The sequence below is a fragment of the Dermacentor andersoni genome, chromosome 4 (assembly GCF_023375885.2).
Source record: "Dermacentor andersoni chromosome 4, qqDerAnde1_hic_scaffold, whole genome shotgun sequence".
NCBI lineage: Eukaryota > Metazoa > Arthropoda > Arachnida > Ixodida > Ixodidae > Dermacentor > Dermacentor andersoni.
The window spans coordinates 181775731-181795895 of NC_092817.1; the positions used below are offsets into that span (position 1 = coordinate 181775731).

The following is a 20165-nucleotide window of genomic DNA, read 5'->3' on the forward strand; positions in this document are numbered from 1 at the left end:
GGCTACAAGTTTATCAAAAGCATCGCAGCATTATAATATGCTCCGTGCTACGTGAATATTGGCGTTATCGTACGTCCTTTAATCCCGCACGTTTGGTGCTGGCCTACGATAGCTTTTACTACATTCTGCAACCTTCTGCCCAGAACCTTCATGAATATGTTATAGTCCAAACACGGGTCCTGGCACGAGCTGAAGACTCCATCGTGAAGCACGGCCTGGAAGCCTACGTAGCTTAGCCACCCTTATCCCTTACCCCTTCTAATAATAAAGTTGACACTCACTCACTCCACATTCGTGAGACTTATGGGCCGATACCCTCTGTCTGACAATCTCTTAACCGGGTCTTCACTCTTCGTAACTAGGACGACGTGACTGCTTCGGAAGGACGGAGGCATCATCTGCTTTTCGTATGTTTCGTGAATTACGCTGTGTAGAATATGCGCCATGTCAGACTTAAACGCTTTGTCAAAAGCTGCGCCCAGCCCGTCGGGACCAGGTGATTTGCCGGAGCTTAACTCGTCGATTGCGCTCTCTACTTCCGCTGCACTAATCGATGCCTCGAGCCCCAGCTTGACTTCATCCTCTAAGATAGGCATCGGTGCCAAAAACTCCGCCGCGAGGCCTTCTTCAACACGTGACTCGTGACCCAGTAGTCCTTCGTAATAATCAACAAACGCACGTTGAATAGTATTAGAGTCACGAGCCATTTCGCCCTTGTACTCTATCGCTTTTATATCGTTCTTTACCGCATATCGTTTTTCGTCGCACACGGACCGCTTAGTCGGCGTCTCGCCAAACCACAACCGTTCTGCACGTGCGCGTATGACCGCTCCTTTATATTTCTCTTTATCCATCAGTTCTAACTTATTTTTTGTTTCTTTTATTTCTTTTTCGTACTGGCCCGGCTGAGCACTTCCCAACCTCAGCAGCAAATCTAAGCGGCTCTGAAATTCTTTTTCGTCTGCCTTGTCGCTAAGACGCAGCGCACTCGCTCTTTCTATAGCGATCATTTTTATTTCTTCCTTAAAATGTTCCCATTTTCCAATAACGTCCCTCTGATCACCCGTTTGCAAACAGTCAATTTTTTCTTTTACTGTAAACACAAAACGTTCATCCTCAAGAAGCCTTATATTAAATTCCCATAGTTCGCAGTTGAACTTCGACCTTTTGGTCTTCGTTCCTATTGTAACCATTACCATGCAATGATCGCTGAACGCAACGTTTTTAATCAAGTAGTCACTGCACATTGGGACCAGGCCAGCAGACGCATAAACCCTGTCAAGTCTTGCATGACTTGCTTGTTGGATATGTGTGAACTGCAGACGGGCACCTTCTGACAGAGCACTCCCGACGTCTTCCAAATCGTGCTCCAGGACAATTGCATTCAAAAGTAACAAGCTCTATTTTCGACTGGTCGCGTTAGTAACTGTGTCTTCGGGCATGCATACGCAGTTGAAGTCACCCATCAGAATAATGTATCTAGGAGACTTGAGATAGGGCTGAACCATTTCGAAGAAAGCTTTGCGCTCATTTTCTTTATTTGGGGCATACACACACATTACGCGCCACTGTAAATCAAGATACGAAAAATCACACATCACAAAACGCCCGTTGTTGAAAACTAACAGATTCTTCAATAACACCTAAAGAATTTCGAATTAAAATGGCACACCCTCCTGACGAACCAACAGAATGACACACGCATACATTGTAACGGCTTCTAAAAGGCTCAACCATGCGGTTCGTCTGAGCTTCACTTTCCACCTTGGTCGCTTGCACTGTCAATACGTCCACACCGTTCTCAAGCCGGAGGCGACTTAATTGATACTGACGCCGCCTCGCTGCCAGTCCCCTTACATTAAAGGTGGCAAATTTAATTGCTGCTTCTGTTCTGCCTGCCATTTACGCGACAAATTAAATAGGCCGAACGGCTTCGTGCTCACCTTCAGTCTTAATACACCGAGAAGTGAAGCTCAGCAATTTTCCCTTCTCAAGAGTTCTCGAGCCCACCCAAGAGGCGTGCTCGCTTTCTGCAGCAGGCTGGCGTAGCCTCAGCGCGCTGGTCGTCGTAGTCCCGTTGTGGGTCGCCTCTCGTCCCTTGTCCCTCTCGTCCCTCTCGTCCCAATTTCTCCTTTATTGTTTGCTATTTACTTAGAGCCCTTTTGTTTGAGCATAATTCACAGTAACAAAGTACGTGGTTTTAAGCTTATGATGGCGGAGGTCAAATTATTGTCTTATGCTGATGACATTGCCGTTTTCTGTGAAAACAGAGAAAGTATTAGCGAAGCTGAGACAGTAGTCGACAAGTATTACAAGTGGTCCGGTAGTGCAATAAACTGGGATAAATGCGTAGGTCTGTGGCATGGCACCTGGGAATCAATGCCAGATTTTTTCGAAAATGTGAAATGGAGGGACGTACCCACAAAGTATCTCGGGGTGCCACTATAGGGATATAAAGATCCAGATGAATATTGGAAGGACGAAACAGAAATGCTGAGAGAGAAAGTAAATAAGTGGGGAGGGAAGAACTTCTCGATATTCGCCCGGTCAACAGTCTGCAATATCTTTTTAGCAGCAAAAGTTTGGTACGTGCTTCAGGTGCTGTGCAATTCCACTTCCGGCCACCGAGCGTGACGGACGTGCGCATCATGTGCTCCAACGGAGCGGTATCAGCGGCCCAGCTTGGCCGTGGAAACAGGTTTGCTGGCTCGAGTGACGAGGATTATGAAGTTACTTTGCCGCGGCTACCAACAGGTCGAATAGTTGTAAATACGCTGTTTTTGCACGCCGACTTCAGAGCAAGGCCCTACAAGGTCGAGGATTTTCGCGACGCACTGGTTCGTTTGGCACTGCTCCCCGAGGTTGTCGCCTTGGGGGCGTACCAAATGAATCACATCTGGGCTATCACGTTCAAGAGTGTTGACGGAATGAAGAAGCTGCTTTCAGTCCGTGAAGTGACTGGTAAAGAACGACGGTGCATTGTCATTGATCCCGACGACCAGGACGTGAGGATGAAGATCCACTGGATTTTGCACAACGTGCAAGACGAAGATGTGCGAACAGCCTTTGCACCTTACGGAACGGTGACGGAAGTCGCCAAGGAACGCTGGCGCGTTCAGGGAGTCATGAACAAAGGTTCGTCAACGCGTTGTGTATCCTTGAAGATGAACCCTGGAGTCACAATTGCTGACCTGCCTCACCAGCTACGCATCGCTGGAGAGCAGGCCCTCGTTGTGGTTCCTGGAAGAGCCCCGCTTTGCCTAAGGTGCCATACTTCAGGACACGTCCGACAGCAATGTAAAGTTCCCCGTTGCAGTCAGTGTCGTCGCTTCGGCCATGACCAATCGCAGTGCGTCAAAACGTACGCAAATGTCACAGGGCACATGAGAGGAGAAGAAGACTCCGAACTTCTCATGGATGCGGACGAATCCGAGGAGGCAGCAAGAACAGCAGAAAAGAATACGCCGCAGGCAGCGCCTAACGACGTCAAGGGGGGCGTGGCAGCGACACAGACTGAAGACCAGACCACTGCGTCGAAGCAGGCTGTTGTAGCCCCGAAGATTGACGCAGCGGAGCTAAGCACAAGTACTGCTACGGAAACAGTACATGGAAAACCTCAAGAGGAGGGGAAGGCATGGACGTCGTCCAAACAAGCATGAGTAGTGCTCCAGCAAAGAGGACACACGACAAGGCCTGTGTCGAAGAGGTTCAGCATCCTTCTGCGAGTGTCGACGAACAACCCCCCAAATCGGGAGGGCAGCGCCGGCCGACGTTTCGCCCGAAGGCCAACATGCCGCCGGCCAAAAAGCCGGCGAAGACTACACCGACGTAGCAACCATGGCTCCCTTCTGGCTTGACGAGGGACGAGAGGTGACCCACAACGGGACTACGACGACCAGCGCGCTGAGGCTGCGCCAGCCTGCTGCAGAACGCGAGCACGCCTCTTGGGTGGGCTCGAGAACTCTTGAGAAGGGAAAATTGCTGAGCCTCACTTCTCGGTGTATTAAGACTGAAGGTGAGCACGAAGCCGTTCGGCCTATTTAATTTGTCGCGTAAATGGCAGGCAGAACAGAAGCAGCAATTAAATTTGCCACCTTTAATGTAAGGGGACTGGCAGCGAGGCGGCGTCAGTATCAATTAAGTCGCCTCCTGCTTGAGAACGATGTGGACGTAGTGGCAATGCAAGCGACCAAAGTGGAAAGTGAAGCTCAGACGAACCGCATGGTTCAGCCTTTTAGAAGCCGTTAAAATGTATGCGTGTGTCATTCTGTTGGTTCGTCAGGAGGGTGTGCCATTTTAATTCGAAATTCTTTAGGTGTCATTGAAGAATCTGTTAGTTTTCAACAACGGGCGTTTTGTGATGTGTGATTTTTCGTATCTTGATTTACAGTGGCGCGTAATGTGTGTGTATGCCCCAAATAAGGAAAATGAGCGCGAAGCTTTCTTCGAAATGGTTCAGCCCTATCTGAAGTCTCCTAGATATATTATTCTGATGGGTGACTTCAACTGCGTATGCATGCCCGAAGACAGTTACTAACGCGACCAGTCGAAACCAGAGCTTGTTACTTTTGAATGCAATTGTCCTGGAGCACGATTTGGAAGACGTCGGGAGTGCTCTGTCAGAAGGTGCCCGTCTGCAGTTCACACATATCCAACGAGCAAGTCATGCAAGACTTGACAGGATTTATGCGTCTGCTGGCCTGGTCCCAATGTGCAGTGACTGCAATGTGCAGTGAAAACGTTGCGTTCAGCGATCATTGCATGGTAATGGTTACAATAGGAACGAAGACCAAAAGGTCGAAGTTCAACTGGGAACTATGGATGTTTAATATAAGGCTTCTTGAGGATGAACGTTTTGTGTTTACAGTAAAAGAAAAAATTGACTGTTTGCAAACGGGTGATCAGAGGGACGTTATTGGAAAATGGGAACATTTTAAAGAAGAAATAAAAATGATCGCTATAGAAAGAGCGAGTGCGCTGCGTCAAAGCGACAAGGCAGACGAAAAAGAATTTCAGAGCCGCTTAGATTTGCTGCTGAGGTTGGGAAGTGCTCAGCCGGGCCAGTACGAAAAAGAAATAAAAGAAACAAAAAATAAGTTAGAACTGATGGATAAAGAGAAATATAAAGGAGCGGTCATACGCGCACGTGCAGAACGGTTGTGGTTTTGCGAGACGCCGACAAAGCGGTCCGTGTGCGACGAAAAACGATATGCGGTAAAGAACGATATAAAAGCGATAGAGTACAAGGGCGAAATGGCTCTTGACTCTAATACTATTCAACGTGCGTTTGTTGATTATTACGAAGGACTACTGGGTCACGAGTCACGTGTTGAAGAAGGCCTCGCGGCGGAGTTTTTGGCACTGATGGCTATCTTAGAGGATGAAGTCAAGCTGGGGCTCGAGGCATCGATTAGTGCAGCGGAAGTAGAGCGCGCAATCGACGAGTTAAGCTCCGGCAAATCACCTGGTCCCGACGGGCTGGGCGCAGCTTTTGACAAAGCGTTTAAGTCTGACATAGCGCATATTCTACACAGCGTAATTCAAGAAACATACGAAAAGCAGATGATGCCTCCGTCCTTCCGAAGAAGTCACATCGTCCTAGTTACGAAGAGTGAAGACCCGGTTAAGAGGCCCATAAGTCTCACGAATGTGGACTATAATATATTCATGAAGGTTCTGGGCAGAAGGTTGCAGAATGTAGTAAAAGCTATCGTAGGCCAGCACCAAACGTGCGGGATTAAAGGACGTACGATAACGACAAATATTCACGTAGCACGGAGCACATTAGAATGCTGCGATGCTTTTGATAAACGTGTAGCCATGTTGCAACTGGACATGGAAAAGGCCTTTGACCGCGTCAACCACCAAGTTCTGTTTTGTATCCTCGAACACGTGAATGTCGGCCGAGTGCTCTTGAAAGGTGTCAAAATGGCATATGCTGGTTGTACGGCAAACCTTATTGTTAATAAGCAGCTGAGTGAAAGTATCACAGTTCGTTCTTCCGTGAGGCAAGGGTGCCCATTGTCTCCAGTGTTGTTTGCACTGTATCTCGAACCTTTTTGCCTGAACATTATATCAAACGAAAAAGTGCGTGGCTTCACAAAATTGTCCACTGAAGTTAAAGTACTTGCGTATGCGGATGATATCGCCATATTTTGCGAAGATAGGGAAAGTCTAACTGAAGTGGTGAAGGACGCGGCTAGGTTTTGCAAAGCCTCCGGAAGTGTGATAAACTGGGAAAAGTGTTTCGGTTTCTCGCACGGAAAATGGGATTATGCGCCTGAAATGTTTTAGAGCGTTCTGTGGGCAACGTCACCTGTCAAGTACTTGGGAGTGCCACTAGACCAATATAAAGAACCTGCAAAATATTGGGAAGCGGAAAATGAGCGCACAGCGAATGTACGCACAAATGGGGTGGCCGCATTCTTTCAATTTTTGCTCGGGCCACAGTATGTAACCTCTTTTTGGTGGCCAAGGTATGGTATGTGCTGCAGGCACTGTGTATGTCACGGACCAGCGTCCAGAGATTGCACCGAGTTTTCGCAGTGTTCATTTGGGGGTCTAGTTGGGAGAGGACAAGTCGCACAAATCTATTTCTGTTCGTTGGAAAGGGTGGCCTAGGTTTGGCTCATTTATTTCTTAGGCAACTTGTGTCAAGATTTATGTTCCTCCGAGACCAAAAAGATGCTTTCCTGCGTACGGTAATGCAAATTTGGTTGAAAGAGGCACTGCCTGAATATGTTGTATCATACAGCCCTGTGAGACGCGTACTGGTGCGGGGCTTTCTTTGGGAGGTTGTGCGCGCTTTTCAGTGTTTGAAAGTTCGCTTTTCTGCACAGTATCTTGCTGATGTTAGAAGGAAACAACTTTATAAAGTCCTTATTGATACTATGTTGCCTATACCTTTGTACCGTTCCATATACTGTGTTGGCTATGAAGGGAATGTACTGAAGAGAGTGAAAAAGATGTCGGTGCGGCCCTCAATGAAATCATTCTTCTTTCAGCTGCACACTGGCACACTGCCCGTGAAACCATGGCTACAAGAGAAAGGAATATTTGTCCCATGGTCCACAAACTGTCTAATCTGTAGAAAACCGAAGACTATAGATCACATGTTCCTTCGCTGCACAGACGCTGTATTTCACTGGGACGTCTTGAAACGAACTTTAAAAAAAGCAGCTTCCAATATCACCTTACGGCATAAGATTTCTATCGGTAGATAGCGTTGACGAAGTGCCGTTGGACATGTTTATGCTTATCAGCTTACACAGTATATGGAAAAATCGATTGGCGTTTAGGCATGCAGATGAAACTATCCTCCCTGTACGAGAGTATTTCATTGAATATGTGCCTTATGTAAGAGATGTGTTTAAGGCTCAAAAAGAACAGCCGGAATGGCTCCCATTAATGGATGACCTCGCCAAACTGAAACGCCTTTAATCCTTTGGTGTGAGCTGGCCAGTGCACCGCTCACATCTTTTACTTGTAAAGCGATATTAGTGTTTTGTATGTCTTTCATTGTCGTGTACCAAGAAGGTAATAAAGAAAAAAAAAGCTTCAGGTGCTGTGCACGCATAGGCTAAACATTCAGAAGATACACAGAATCTTTGCCACTTTTGTTTGGGGATCCCAATGGGAACGCATGAGTCGTACAAATCTTTTTCGATCAGTGAGAGCTGGTGGGCTGGGATTTGCCCATTTGTTTTTAAGACAGATGGGGTCGAGGTTTACTTTTCTACGAGATCAGAGTCATCCATTCCTGCGCAACATGTTACAAGTTAGACTATGCTGTTATTTACCTGAATTCATTGTATCGACTTCTTGTGCAGGGCGAATGGGTATATGTGGTTATCTGCGCGAAGTAGTATCGGCTTTCAGTATATTAAAGGTTCCTTTTTCTCTGCAGTACTTGTGCGAAGTTAAGACAAAAAGGCTGTATAAAGATCTTATCGACGTAATGATGCCAGAACCCTTGTATCGCACCATGTATGCAATCGGGCCCGGTAAAGATGTCTTTAAAAGAATAAAAAGAAGGGTAGTACGGCCATCAGCCAAGACCTTCTTTTTTTTCAGCTACATACTGGTACGTTGCCCGTGAAACCATGGCTAGAGGAAAAGGACCTATTTGTTCCGTGGAGTACCAATTGCCTCTTGTGCCCTAAGCCGGAAAGTATTGATCACATCTTTTTGGATTGTTGGGATGCCGTATTTCACAGGGACATCCTTCAGCGAACTTTAAAGAAAGACCTCCCTATAACACCATACGGTATTCGTTTTCTGCCGGTTCAGTGTGAAAGTGGCATACCGTATGATATGTTTTTGTTGTTGAGTATGCACGCAATTTGGAAGACGCGTATGGCGGTGAGGCATGCGGATGTAAACGCACGCCCAGCCAGAGAATACTTTACAGAAAGTATAGCTCACACCAGGGATGTATATTGTGCAGGCGAAGAACAGCCGAAATGGCTACCCGTTCTGAATGACCTCATGTCATTATAATCATCCCCACGTCGAACAAAGCCTGTTTGACGTTTTTAAACATTTTTGAGTGTCACTTTTTGCTGTAAATGCGTTTTGTTCTGTTGTTCTTTGCACGTGATGTACCAATCAGCGAATAAAAAAAAAAATCCTCGTTTGTATAGTGGCCAGTATCCCCGCCTGTCACGCGGGAGACCGGGGTTCGATTGCCCGACGGGGAGTGTTTCTTTTTTTCTTCTTATTTGTAGGCGCCCGCAGCGCCGCACTCGACACTCCACCCCAGTAGCTGTCAATTTTTTTCCACTTGTGGGTAAGATTGCGTGAACGCATTTGCAAATTTTATTTTTTTTCAAATCGTGGATATACTGCTTTAGCTGGCGCCTCGCATGTCTCCTCGTTAGTATAGTTTTTTTCTTTATTGCCGGTCTTCGACGTACACATACGGCATAAACAGATACTTCGTAATGGTAAAAGCAATGACCGTCTTGGGCCCTTGCGAATAGTTAAAAACACTTGATTACCGCTAGTTCTTCCAATACATGCATCCATTCGGCTGGTTCTGTTCTCGTTTTATGGGCTTCACGCAGATATAGCACGCTTTCAATGAAATGCTCCCTCGCAGGATGAATAACAAGCCTCTCATGACGCTCATCCATTCTTGTTTTCCACAGGCTATGTAAACATATTGCCATAAACATGTCACATGGAATATCTGCGTTCTCAGTTGGCAAGAAGCGGATGCCGTGCGGTGTTATCGGTAACTCCTTTTTTCAACGTTCTTTGTAGGATGTCCCACAAGAACATTGCATCTGAACAATCAAAAAAGATATGCTCAATCGTCTCTGGTTGCCTGCATCTTGAGCAGTTTAGAGACCACGGCAGAAAGATTCCCCTTTCTCTTAGCCATGGCTTCACTGGGAGCGTTCCACTGTGTAAATGGAAGAAAAAGGTTTTTGCGGATGACCGTATCGGCATCCGCTTCACTCGCTTGAGCACGTTTCTTCCTCTGGATTCAACGCGGTACATAGAACGATAGACAGGCACAGCCAATGATACATCAAGTAAATCTTTGTACAGTCTTTTCCGTTTAACAGATGCAAGGTAATTCAATGAAAAGCGCGTATGTAGGAAGACGAAGGCCAATACGACTTCTCGCAGGAAGCCTCTGAGCCTAGGTCCTGTGCTGTAATCGGAGGACACAACGAATTTAGGCAACGCGTTGCTCAAACGTCTTTGAAGGACTGTGCACAAGAATGTATCTTTCTGATCACGTAGGAACAAAAATCTCGACACGACTTGTCTTAAAAAGAGATTAATATAGTGGCCAGTATCCCCGCTTGCCACGCGGGAGACCGGGGTTCGATTCCCCGACGGGGAGTGTTTCTTTTTTCATTCTTGTTTGTAGGCGCACGCAGCGCCGCACTCGACACTCCACCCCAGTAGCTGTCTCAATTTTTTTCCACTTGTGGGTAAGATTGCGTGAACGCTTTTGCATATCTTTTTTTTTTTTTCAAATCGTCTATATACTGCTTTAGCCTGCGCGTCGCCTGTCTCCTCGTTAGTATAGTGGCCAGTATCCCCGCCTGTCACGCGGGAGACCGGGGTTCGATTCCCCGACGGGGAGTGTTTCTTTTTTCATTCTTGTTTGTAGGCGCACGCAGCGCCGCACTCGACACTCCACCCCAGTAGCTGTCTCAATTTTTTTCCACTTGTGGGTAAGATTGCGTGAGCGCTGTTGCATAAGTTTTTTTTTTTTTTCAAATCGTCTATATACTGCTTTAGCTGGCGCGTCGCATGTCTCCTCGTTAGTATAGTGGCCAATATCCCCGCCTATCACGCGGGAGACCGGGGTTCGATTCCCCGACGGGGAGTGTTTCTTTTTTCATTCTTGTTTGTAGGCGCACGCAGCGCCTACAGTGCAAACGTTTTCGCACAACCTTGCTCGCAAGCCCGCGAAAGAAACAGACAGATTCTGCAGATAATTGTCGCGGATGCACCTACGTCTGTCTGAAAACAAAAAAAGAAGTAAAAATATTACTCCCCGTCGGGGAATCGAACCCCGGTCTCCCGCGTGACAGGCGGGGATACTGGCCACTATACTAACGAGGAGACTTGCCCGGTGTCAGTTAAAGCACTATATCCACGATGGGAATAAAAGTGCAAACGTTTTCGCACAACCTTGCTCGCAAGCCCGCGAAAGAAACAGACAGATTCTGCAGATAACTGTCGCGGGTGCACCTACGTGTGTCTAAAAAAAAAAAGAAGTAAAAATATTACTCCCCGTCGGGGAATCGAACCCCGGTCTCCCGCGTGACAGGCGGGGATACTAGCCACTATACTAACGAGGAGACTTGCCCGGTGTCAGTTAAAGCACTATATCCACGATGGGAATAAAAGTGCAAACGTTTTCGCACAACCTTGCTCGCAAGCCCGCGAAAGAAACAGACAGATTCTGCAGATAATTGTCGCGGGTGCACCTACGTCTGTCTGAAAAAAAAAAAAGAAGTAAACATACTACTCCCCGTAGGGGAATCGAACCCCGGTCTCCCGCGTGACAGGCGGGGATACTGCCCACTATACTAACGAGGAGACATGCCCGGCGTCAGTTAAAGCACTATATCCACGATGGGAATAAAAGTGCAAACGTTTTCGCACAACCTTGCTCGCAAGCCCGCGAAAGAAACAGACAGATTCTGCAGATAATTGTCGCGGGTGCACCTACGTCTGTCTGAAAAAAAAAAGAAGTAAAAATATTACTCCCCGTCGGGGAATCGAACCCCGGTCTCCCGCGTGACAGGCGGGGATACTGGCCACTATACTAACGAGGAGACATGCCCGGCGTCACTTAAAGCACTATATCCACGATGGGAATAACAGTGCAAACGTTTTCGCACAACCTTGCTCGCAAGCCCGCGAAAGAAACAGACAGATTCTGCAGATAATTGTCGCGGGTGCACCTACGTCTGTCTGAAAAAAAAAAAAAAAAAGAAGTAAAAACATTGCTCCCCTTCGGGGAATCGAACCCCGGTCTCCCGCGTGACAGGCGGGGATACTGGCCACTATACTAACGAGGATTTTTTTTTTTTCTTTATTACCGACATGGCAACAAGGCTACAAAACAAGACATTTTAACAATACACAACGGTCATGACAAAATCTCTACCATTGGTTGGCAGTCACATGGCTAAAAAGGCTTGAAATTCGCTAGCTCAGTCATCACACTGAGCCATGTTGGTTTTTCTTTTTGAATATTATACATTTCCTTACTATGACATATGCTTTCAATGAAGTATTCTCTAACAGGCCGGGCATTTACTTCGGCATGTCTCACGGCCATTCTAGTTTTCCATAAACTATGTAAGGACACCAGCATGAACATGTCATAGGGTACTTTGTCTTCATTTAGAGTAGGCAGGGAACGAATCCCATATGGTGTAATCGGCAAGTCCTTCTTTAGCGTTCTCTGTAAGATGTCCCAATGGAACACAGCATCCCAGCAGTCAAGAAAAATGTGTTCTACTGTTTCGGGTTTCCGGCATAGTAAACAGTTGACGCTCCAAGGCACGGAAAGTCCTTTTTCATCTAGCCACGGTTTCACAATTAAAGTATTGGTGTGGAGCTGGGAAAAGAAGGACTTTACCGACGGGCGTACTGGCATTCGTTTTTCTCTTTTTAGTACGTCCTTTTCAGGTCCAATGCAGAACATCGAGCGATACAATGGCACCGGTAACATTGTGTCTACCAGGTCCTTATATAAGCGCTTTCGTGGTAACCTGTTTAAGTATTCCATGAAAAACCGAACCTTTAGGAGCTGAAAAGCCAAGACTACCTCTTTTAAGAAACCACGCGCTCTGCCTTGACTGCACCGATGTGACGATACAATAAACTCAGGTATAGCCTCGCTCAGCCTTGTTTGAAACATAGTTAATAAAAATGGGTCATTTTGGTCCCGTAAGTAAACAAACCTCGACACAATCTGCCTAATGAACAAATGTGCCAGACCTAATCCTCCATTTTTAACCGAACGAAAGAGATTAGTGCGGCTGGTACGCTCCCAGCTTGAACCCCATACAAACACCGCGAGTACTCTGTGTAAACGTTGTATGTTAGCCCTTGACATGCACAACGCTTGGAGCACGTAAGAAATTTTAGCGACGGCAAACAGGTTGCACACTGTCGCACGCGCAAACATAGAGAAATTGCGGCCTCCCCATTTAAGTGTACATTCACGAACCCTTTCAGTTTCGGCATTCCAGTAATCAACGGCGTCAGGGTAGTGCTCAAGCGGCACCCCTAGGTACTTTGCCGGCGTGACTGTCCAGCGGATATTTGCAAACGTATTCGGATGGTCTTCCCAGTTGCCGATCCATACCCCTAGGGATTTATCAAAGTTGATAGCACTGCCTGTCATTCTGCAGTATGATAGAGCCTCTGCGACCGCGATTTCGATGCTTTCTTTATCCCGACAAAACAACGCGATCTCATCCGCGTATGCCAGGACTTTCACTTCCGCGGACTGCCCTCTGAAAACCGATATTCTATTGTCATTCTTGATTTTCCTACAAAGCGGCTCTAGGTAAATTGTGTATAAAAGAGGCGACAAACCACACCCTTGGCGCACAGATGACCGGATGCTAAAGGTTTTGGTAACCTCCTTGTTTATAATGAGGCTGGCGGTACAGTCTTGATAGCACATCTTTACCCCATCTAAGATCAAATCCCCTACCTTTATGTGTTCTAGAATACTGAAAAGAATTTTAGGGGCCACGCGGTCGAAAGCCTTCTGCATATCTAACTGTAACATGGCACAGTGTTCACCTAGGTCGTTACAGTATTCTAAAATGCTTCTGGCAATATGAATGTTTGTGTAGATGGACCTTCCTTTAATGCCGCATGTTTGATGCGACCCTACTATGCTGGTCACCACTCCCTGTAATCGCTTTCCGAGCACTCTTGTAAATATCTTATAGTCCACATTCATTAGTGATATCGGCCGATAACCGTCGACAGCTAACAATTTTTCTGTGTCCTCTGATTTAGGTATCAGAACTACGTGCGATGTCCGAAAAGATGGAGGAACCAGTTTTTGCACATAGGCCTCCTTAAACAACCGTAACAGGATCTCACTGACATCACTTTTGAAGGCTTTATAAAAGGCCGCTCCGAGTCCATCAGGTCCCGGGGACTTGCCTACAACTAAATCATCTGTGGCTCCTTCCACTTCGGTGATGCTCAGAGGCCACTCCAGACGCTTTTGAATGTCTTCCTCTAATTGCGGCATGTTTGACAAAAAGTCCGTCTTGAATTCTTCTGTGACGTCTTTAACAATCCCGAATAATTTGCTATAGTGATCAAGAAACGCCTCTTCAATTTTTTGAGGTTGGCTCGTGATCTCGTTCTCGTATTGAATCATCCTGATTTCATTTCGCCTCGCGTATGCCTTTTCGTCAGATAAGGCTGGTTTGGTCGGTGTCTCACCTAGCCAAACCCTTTCAGCTCGTGCCCTTATAACCGCTCCTTTGAACTTGTCTTCTTCGATAAGCTCGAGCTGGCTTTTCAGTTCTTTTATTTCTTTTGTTCGGCTCCCAGGTCTCTCGCTTTCCACGGTGTACAAAAACTCAAGCTCACGTTGCATTTCAGTTTCTTTTTTCCTTTTATTAAATTTCTCTTTAGTGGCTTCTTCTATAGCACTGATCTTGACTCCTTGTTTAAAGTTCTCCCATAATTCTAGCACGTTGCCATCTTCGGCCTCGATCAAATTATCTAACTTTTCTTTCACGCTTTCACAAAAGTATTGGTTCATTAACAGCCCATCGTTAAACTTCCACAAATTCCAGTTAAATATTGATTTTCTTTCTTTCGTACCTACACTAAAGGTTACAAGGCTGTGATCGCTGAACGAGACGTGTTTCACACTATAGCTGCCGCACATCGGAACAAGCTCCAGTGCGACATACCCTCTATCTAGCCTTGCGTGACTTTGCCCTTGAAAATGCGTGAATGCAGGCGTGCCGGTAGTACACAGGAAATGGCCGACGTCGTCCAGATTAGATTCTTGCACTAGTGTGTTTAAAAATAAAGCACTTTTGTCACGCACTGGAAGGTTTTTCACTCGATCGGCCGCGAAACATACACAATTAAAATCTCCTAGCAATACGACTTTCCTGTCACACTGTAAATGCTGTTTACTCTCTCAAAGAAAGGCACACGCTCATTTTCAATGTTGGGGGCGTAGACACATATCACGCGCCAACCTGCGTCCAAAAAAGAAAAATCCACAAAAACCATTCTTCCACTTTTACAAGAAAAGACCCCTTCTTCTCTAATTCCCAGGTTGTTTCTAATGAAGATAGCGCACCCCGCGGAAGTCCCGACAGCATGTGATACACAAACATTGTATCTATTGCGAAACTGCAGCACCATGCGATCCATCTGTTCCTCACTTTCTATCTTTGTCTCCTGCACCGCTGCTATATCAACATCTGTTTCTAAGAAAAGCCTGCTAAGCTGGTATTGCCGCTTTCTGGCACAAAGACCGCGGACATTTATAGTAGCAAAACGAAGTGCAGTGTTTTGAGCCATTGTTATGTTTTTTGAAGAACAAACGAACCGCGTGGTACCCACCTCATGCGTCTGGGGCCAAAGCTGCCTTCGCTTTTTGCACAAACCTTCCGTAGCTGCCATGGCAGCCTTAGGAAGGCACAGTTGATGTCCCTGTCATGGCGTTCCATCGTCCCTTGAGTTTGGCTTGATCACTAGGTGGACTAGAAGAGACGCCGCGAAGCACACGCTCTCGCGGCTACGTCGGCGGCGTCTCCGTCGCCCTCCGGTCCGGAGGTACGTTCGGACGCGGTCTCAGCGTTGACCGCCGAATGATCGCCGCCTTTCGCGGCGGTCCTTCCGAGATCCTTGCAGCCAGGGCCTCATGCTCGTCCAGCGTAGCGTCGTGGCCGCGCTTGGAGACTGAGGCTCCACTCCTTCCCTCGCTTACTTCCATGACGGCTGGCTCCTCAGGTGACTTCGACGGCGTTGAGGCCTCCTGCACTTTCACGACGCCGGTGGCGTCGCCAGCTGCGTCGGTCAGCTTTCGGCTTTCCTTGTTAACACTTGCGTCTTGGGGCATGTCGGGCGGGGTTAACGTTGCCGCATCAAGTACCTCGAGCTTCGGCGTTGCTTCGCTTGCGGCTTCTTCAGCGTCAGCCTCGTCCATGACGAGTTCCGCAGTGTCTTCTCCTCCAACCGGCCCCGCAACACTTGCGTACGTCTTCACGCACTGAGATTCTTCGTGTCCAAAACTTCGGCAGTGCGTGCAGCGAGGAACTCGGCATTCTCGTCTGATGTGGCCCTTACTGTGACACCGCAGGCACAATGGCGCTCTTCCAGGTGCGACTAGAAGGGCCATGTCACCGGCTACGCGAAGCTGGTGTGGAAGGTCATCGACCTTAATGCCGTTATGGAGCTTGAGGCGCACCAGGCGTGTCGATGACCCCTTGTCTTGGATCCCTTGAACTCTCCACTTTTCCTTCGAGACCTCGGTCACCTTTCCGAACGGAGCAAGCGCTACACGCACATCATCGTCGGCCACATTGAAAAGAAGCCAATGAAGCTTCAAACGCACGTCCTGGTTTTCCGGATCAATAACCAAACAACGTTGGCCCTTCACCTTCATTTCGCCGCATTCCAAAGCTTTCTTCATCCCTTCCATGCTCTTGAAAGTCACAGCCCATACGTCGCTCATGTGGTATGCCCCCAACGCTACCACTTCAGGGAGCAAACCAAGACACGCCAATGTGTCCCGGAAATGTTCGACTCGGTAACGCCTCGACCGGACATCCGCGTGAAAAAATAAAGTATTCAAAACACTACGACCTGATGGCAGAGTAGGCAAAACCACTTCGTATCCCTCGGTATCCATTCCGTCGATCCTGTCACCGCGGCCGCTGTTAGCCGCAACCACCGCTCCTTGGGAGCCCATGAAACGCACGTCCTTCCACCTCGGTAGCCAAGACGCATCCACCACTATACTAACGAGGAGACATGCCCGGCGTCAGTTAAAGCACTATATCCATGATGGGAATAAAAGTGCAAACGTTTTCGCACCACCTTGTTCGCAAGCCCGCGAAAGAAACAGACAGATTCTGCAGATAATTGTCGCGGGTGCACCTACGTGTGTCTAAAAAAAAAGAAGTACAAATATTACTCCCCGTCGGGGAATCGAACCCCGTACTCCCGCGTGACAGGCGGGGATACTGGCCTAGGGTTAGAAAAAGCACGTGCTGAAAGGAACCACATCGACGGAATAGAATGGCGCGGGACCTTATCAACAGACACAGATGACATCAAAGCAGCTTTTCATGAGCATTACCAGGCGCTATTCTCGCACCACAAAGTAGACGCTACCACATTTGGGAATGAGTTCTTGCATGCTATACCCCGACTGGACGACGAAAGAAAACAAAGATTGGAACTAGAGATAACAGAATCCGAAGTTGAACAGGCCATAGACAACTTAAACCCCGGAAAATCGCCTGGACCAGACGGCTTTAGCGCCGGTTTTTATAAAGAATTTAAGCACGAAATTAGCCCTCTATTGAATGTAATCTTTCATGAAGCTTACAAATGGAACACATTGCCTCCGTCTTATGGGTCGTCACACACAGTACTCATTCCTAAAACTGATGATGCAGCGAAATTAAGATCTGTTACGGCGTATCGTCCCATAGCACTCGCCAATATCGAGTATAAAATCTTTATGAAGATATTGGCGCGAAGATTGCAGTCAGTGATACAGGACATCGTCGGGCCTCACCAGACATGTGGGATTAAAGGCCGGACTATTGTTACTAATATTCACAAAGCGCGCAGTGTACTTGAGTGCTGTGATGATTGTAATGGTTGGATTGCCATTTTACAGATTGACCCGAGAAGGCTTTTGATTGCGTCGCTCATGAAATCTTGTTTGCCGTTTTAGACTATGTCAATCTCGGATCTGTAATCTGCGAGGGGCTCGTTCTGACGTACCGTAACTGCACGACCACATTGATCGTGAATAAGAGTTTGGGGGCTCCCATTAGGCTGCAACGTTCTGTGCGTCAGGGCTGCCCCCTCAGTCCTCTGTTGTTTTGTATCTACATTGAAACCCTGTGTATGACATTGATTGAAAACAATAGAATTACGGGATTTAAGCTTCAAGCAGTAGAAGTGAAGCTGCTGGCTTATGCAGATGATGTCGCTGTTTTTGCGGAGGATCAGGGGAGCATAATTGAGGCTGTCAAATGTGTCCGTAAATTTAGCCATGTCACTGGTAGTGGAGTTAACTGGTCGAAGTGCCTCGGACTCTGGCATGGATCGTGGCCAACAAAGCCAGATCATTTTGCCAACGTGCATTGGATGACGACCCCAGGCAACTACTTGGGCGTCCCGCTCGATGCCTATCGCGATAGCGAGCAGTACTGGAAAGGGCAGGTCAAAGACACACGGGAGAGAGCTGAGAAGTGGAAAGGCACTAATCTATCTATTTTTGCCAGAGCCACCGTTTGTAACCTTTTCTTTATCAGCAAGCTTTGGTACGTAGTGCAAGTATTGCACTGTTCACGGTCAAATGTTCAGAAGCTACACAGGATTTTCGCCGTCTTTGTCTGGGCGTCGGAATGGGAGCGCTGCAGCCGGACCACCTTGTTCCGGCGGGTAAAAGACGGGGGACTGGGATTGGGCCATCTCTTTGTACGGCAGTTGGTAAACCGGTTCTTGTCCTTTAGGGACACAACCGACCCTTTCTTGCGCATGGTATGTCAAATGAGGCTGAGTAGACGGCTGCCAGAGTATGTGGTTTCAACCGAAGAGTTTTCTGGAGGGATTCGAGGGTTTTACAAAGACGTTGTATCGAGTGTCCGATTTCTTTCAGTGCGCTTCTCGAATGATTACCTGTCCGGTGTGAACAAAAAGAAACTGTACTGTGCTTTGTGCGACGTTCTTTTTCCAGTGCCATTGTACAGGTCCTTGTACGGTGGAGTCCCAAGCAGCGATGTTTTAAAGAGAGTAAAGAAAATGCAGGTCCCGCCAGGAACGAAAACCTTCTTTTTCAAATTACACACGGAAACGTTACCAGTTAAGAAGTTTTTGGAGAGAAAAGGAGTTTATTTACCGTGGGGAACGCACTGTTTAATTTGCAAGCAGCCAGAGACAATAGATCATGTTTTTTTAAACTGTTGGGAAGGCGTGTTTTTCTGGGATGTATTGCAGAGGACACTAAAGAAAGAATTTTCACTAGACCCGTATGGCATTCGTTACTTAAGCATAGATAATGAGGACGGGGTGCCTTTTGACCTAATTATGCTCTCGGGCCTCCACTGCATTTGGCGCGCGAGAATGGCAGGATACCATGTCGATAAAGATGCGCAGCCTGCACGAATGTATTTCAGAGAACAAATGCACTGGTTTGTCGCCCTCCATAAAGCGACAGAGGAACCACCCGAGTGGCTCCCAAGAGTAGAGCCGTTGGTGTATTTGCGCGAATTTTGATTAGACTGAGACAGTACGATACTGGTTGAATACGTGCACACACAGCAAATGTATATTGTACTTTGGTTTTCGTTACAGTGGTTACTCTCTGTTGTGAAAAGTTATGAACCAGAAATCTGGCAATAAAGAAAAAAAAACACTATACTAACGAGGAGACATGCCCGGCGTCAGTTAAAGCACTATATCCACGATGGGAATAAAAGTGCAAACGTTTTCGCACAACCTCGTTCGCAAGCCCGCGAAAGATACAGACAGATACTGCAGATAATTGTCGCTTGTGCACCTACGTGTGTCTAAAAAAAATTACCGACGATTACGTTACTTCCTGATGCGAAATTTGAGCGCAGCAAATAAGCTGTTTCACCGTTTGCGAGCCTTTGTTTGCGTTTGGCCTCGGCCTCGGCCGCGCGAACGGTAGAGTCTTCTCTGCGACGGCGATGAGCTTCTGCTTCAGCCTCGCTTACTGCTGGTTGCTCTCGCCGGCGGCGATGAGCCTCCGCTTCGGCGGTGCGAACGGCAGGGTCTTCTCGGCGGCGGCGATGAGCTTCTGCTTCAGCCTCGCTTACTGCTGGTTGCTCTCGACGGCGGCGATGAGCCTCCGCTTCGGCGGCGCGAACTGCAGGGTCTTCTCGGCGGCGGCGATGAGCTTCTGCTTCCGCCTCGCTTACTGCTGGTTGCTCTCGACGGCGGCGATGAGCCTCCGCTTCGGCGGCGCGAACGGCAGGGTCTTCTCGGCGGCGGCGCTTAGCCTCTGCTTCGGCGACGCGTACTCCTGGATCATCTCGACGGCGGCGACGGTAAGCTTCTGCTTCGGCGGCACGCACCTCTGGATTCTGACGGCGACGGCGCTGGGCCTCTGCTCTGGCAGCTCGTTTAGCAGCAGCAGCAGCAGCAGCAGCAGACGGAGGACTTCCATCGGTCGTCTCGCTCATGGCTCAGAAAGAACTGGCAGATAATTTCGCAGTGGCGAACGGCAGCGGCAATTTCGGCTCGGGCGGTGCACATATACAGATCCGCCGCCACCGATCTGGCTCTCTGATTGCCACCGCACAGGGCGAACGGCAGCGGCAATTTCGGCTCGGGCGGTGCACATATACAGATCCGCCGCCACCGATCTGGCTCTCTGATTGCCACCGCACAGGGGTTGCATTGGAGGAGGAGCGAAG

The 20165-nt window shown here is 47.9% G+C and overlaps 2 protein-coding genes and 5 non-coding genes across 7 annotated transcripts; 2 read left to right on the top strand and 5 right to left on the bottom strand.

Moving 5' to 3' along the window:
* Positions 1–10030: 10030 nt before the first annotated feature.
* TRNAD-GUC (transfer RNA aspartic acid (anticodon GUC)) lies at positions 10031–10102 on the top strand. The gene has a single exon. It is a non-coding gene; the product is annotated as a tRNA-Asp (tRNA).
* LOC126530641 (uncharacterized) lies at positions 10048–12670 on the bottom strand. The gene has a single exon (XM_050177904.2). The coding sequence runs from the start codon at positions 12668–12670 to the stop codon at positions 11663–11665; it is 1008 nt and encodes a 335-aa protein (XP_050033861.2). The 3' UTR covers positions 10048–11662.
* TRNAD-AUC (transfer RNA aspartic acid (anticodon AUC)) lies at positions 10278–10349 on the top strand. The gene has a single exon. It is a non-coding gene; the product is annotated as a tRNA-Asp (tRNA).
* TRNAD-GUC (transfer RNA aspartic acid (anticodon GUC)) lies at positions 10516–10587 on the bottom strand. Its single transcript has one exon. It is a non-coding gene; the product is annotated as a tRNA-Asp (tRNA).
* TRNAD-GUC (transfer RNA aspartic acid (anticodon GUC)) lies at positions 10755–10826 on the bottom strand. The gene has a single exon. It is a non-coding gene; the product is annotated as a tRNA-Asp (tRNA).
* TRNAD-GUC (transfer RNA aspartic acid (anticodon GUC)) lies at positions 11235–11306 on the bottom strand. Its single transcript has one exon. It is a non-coding gene; the product is annotated as a tRNA-Asp (tRNA).
* Positions 12671–15277: 2607 nt separating the features above from the next.
* LOC126530642 (uncharacterized) lies at positions 15278–17037 on the bottom strand. The gene has a single exon (XM_050177906.2). It carries the CDS (start codon positions 16451–16453, stop codon positions 15278–15280), a length of 1176 nt encoding a protein of 391 aa, XP_050033863.1. The 5' UTR covers positions 16454–17037.
* Between the last annotated feature and the right edge of the window lie 3128 nt (positions 17038–20165).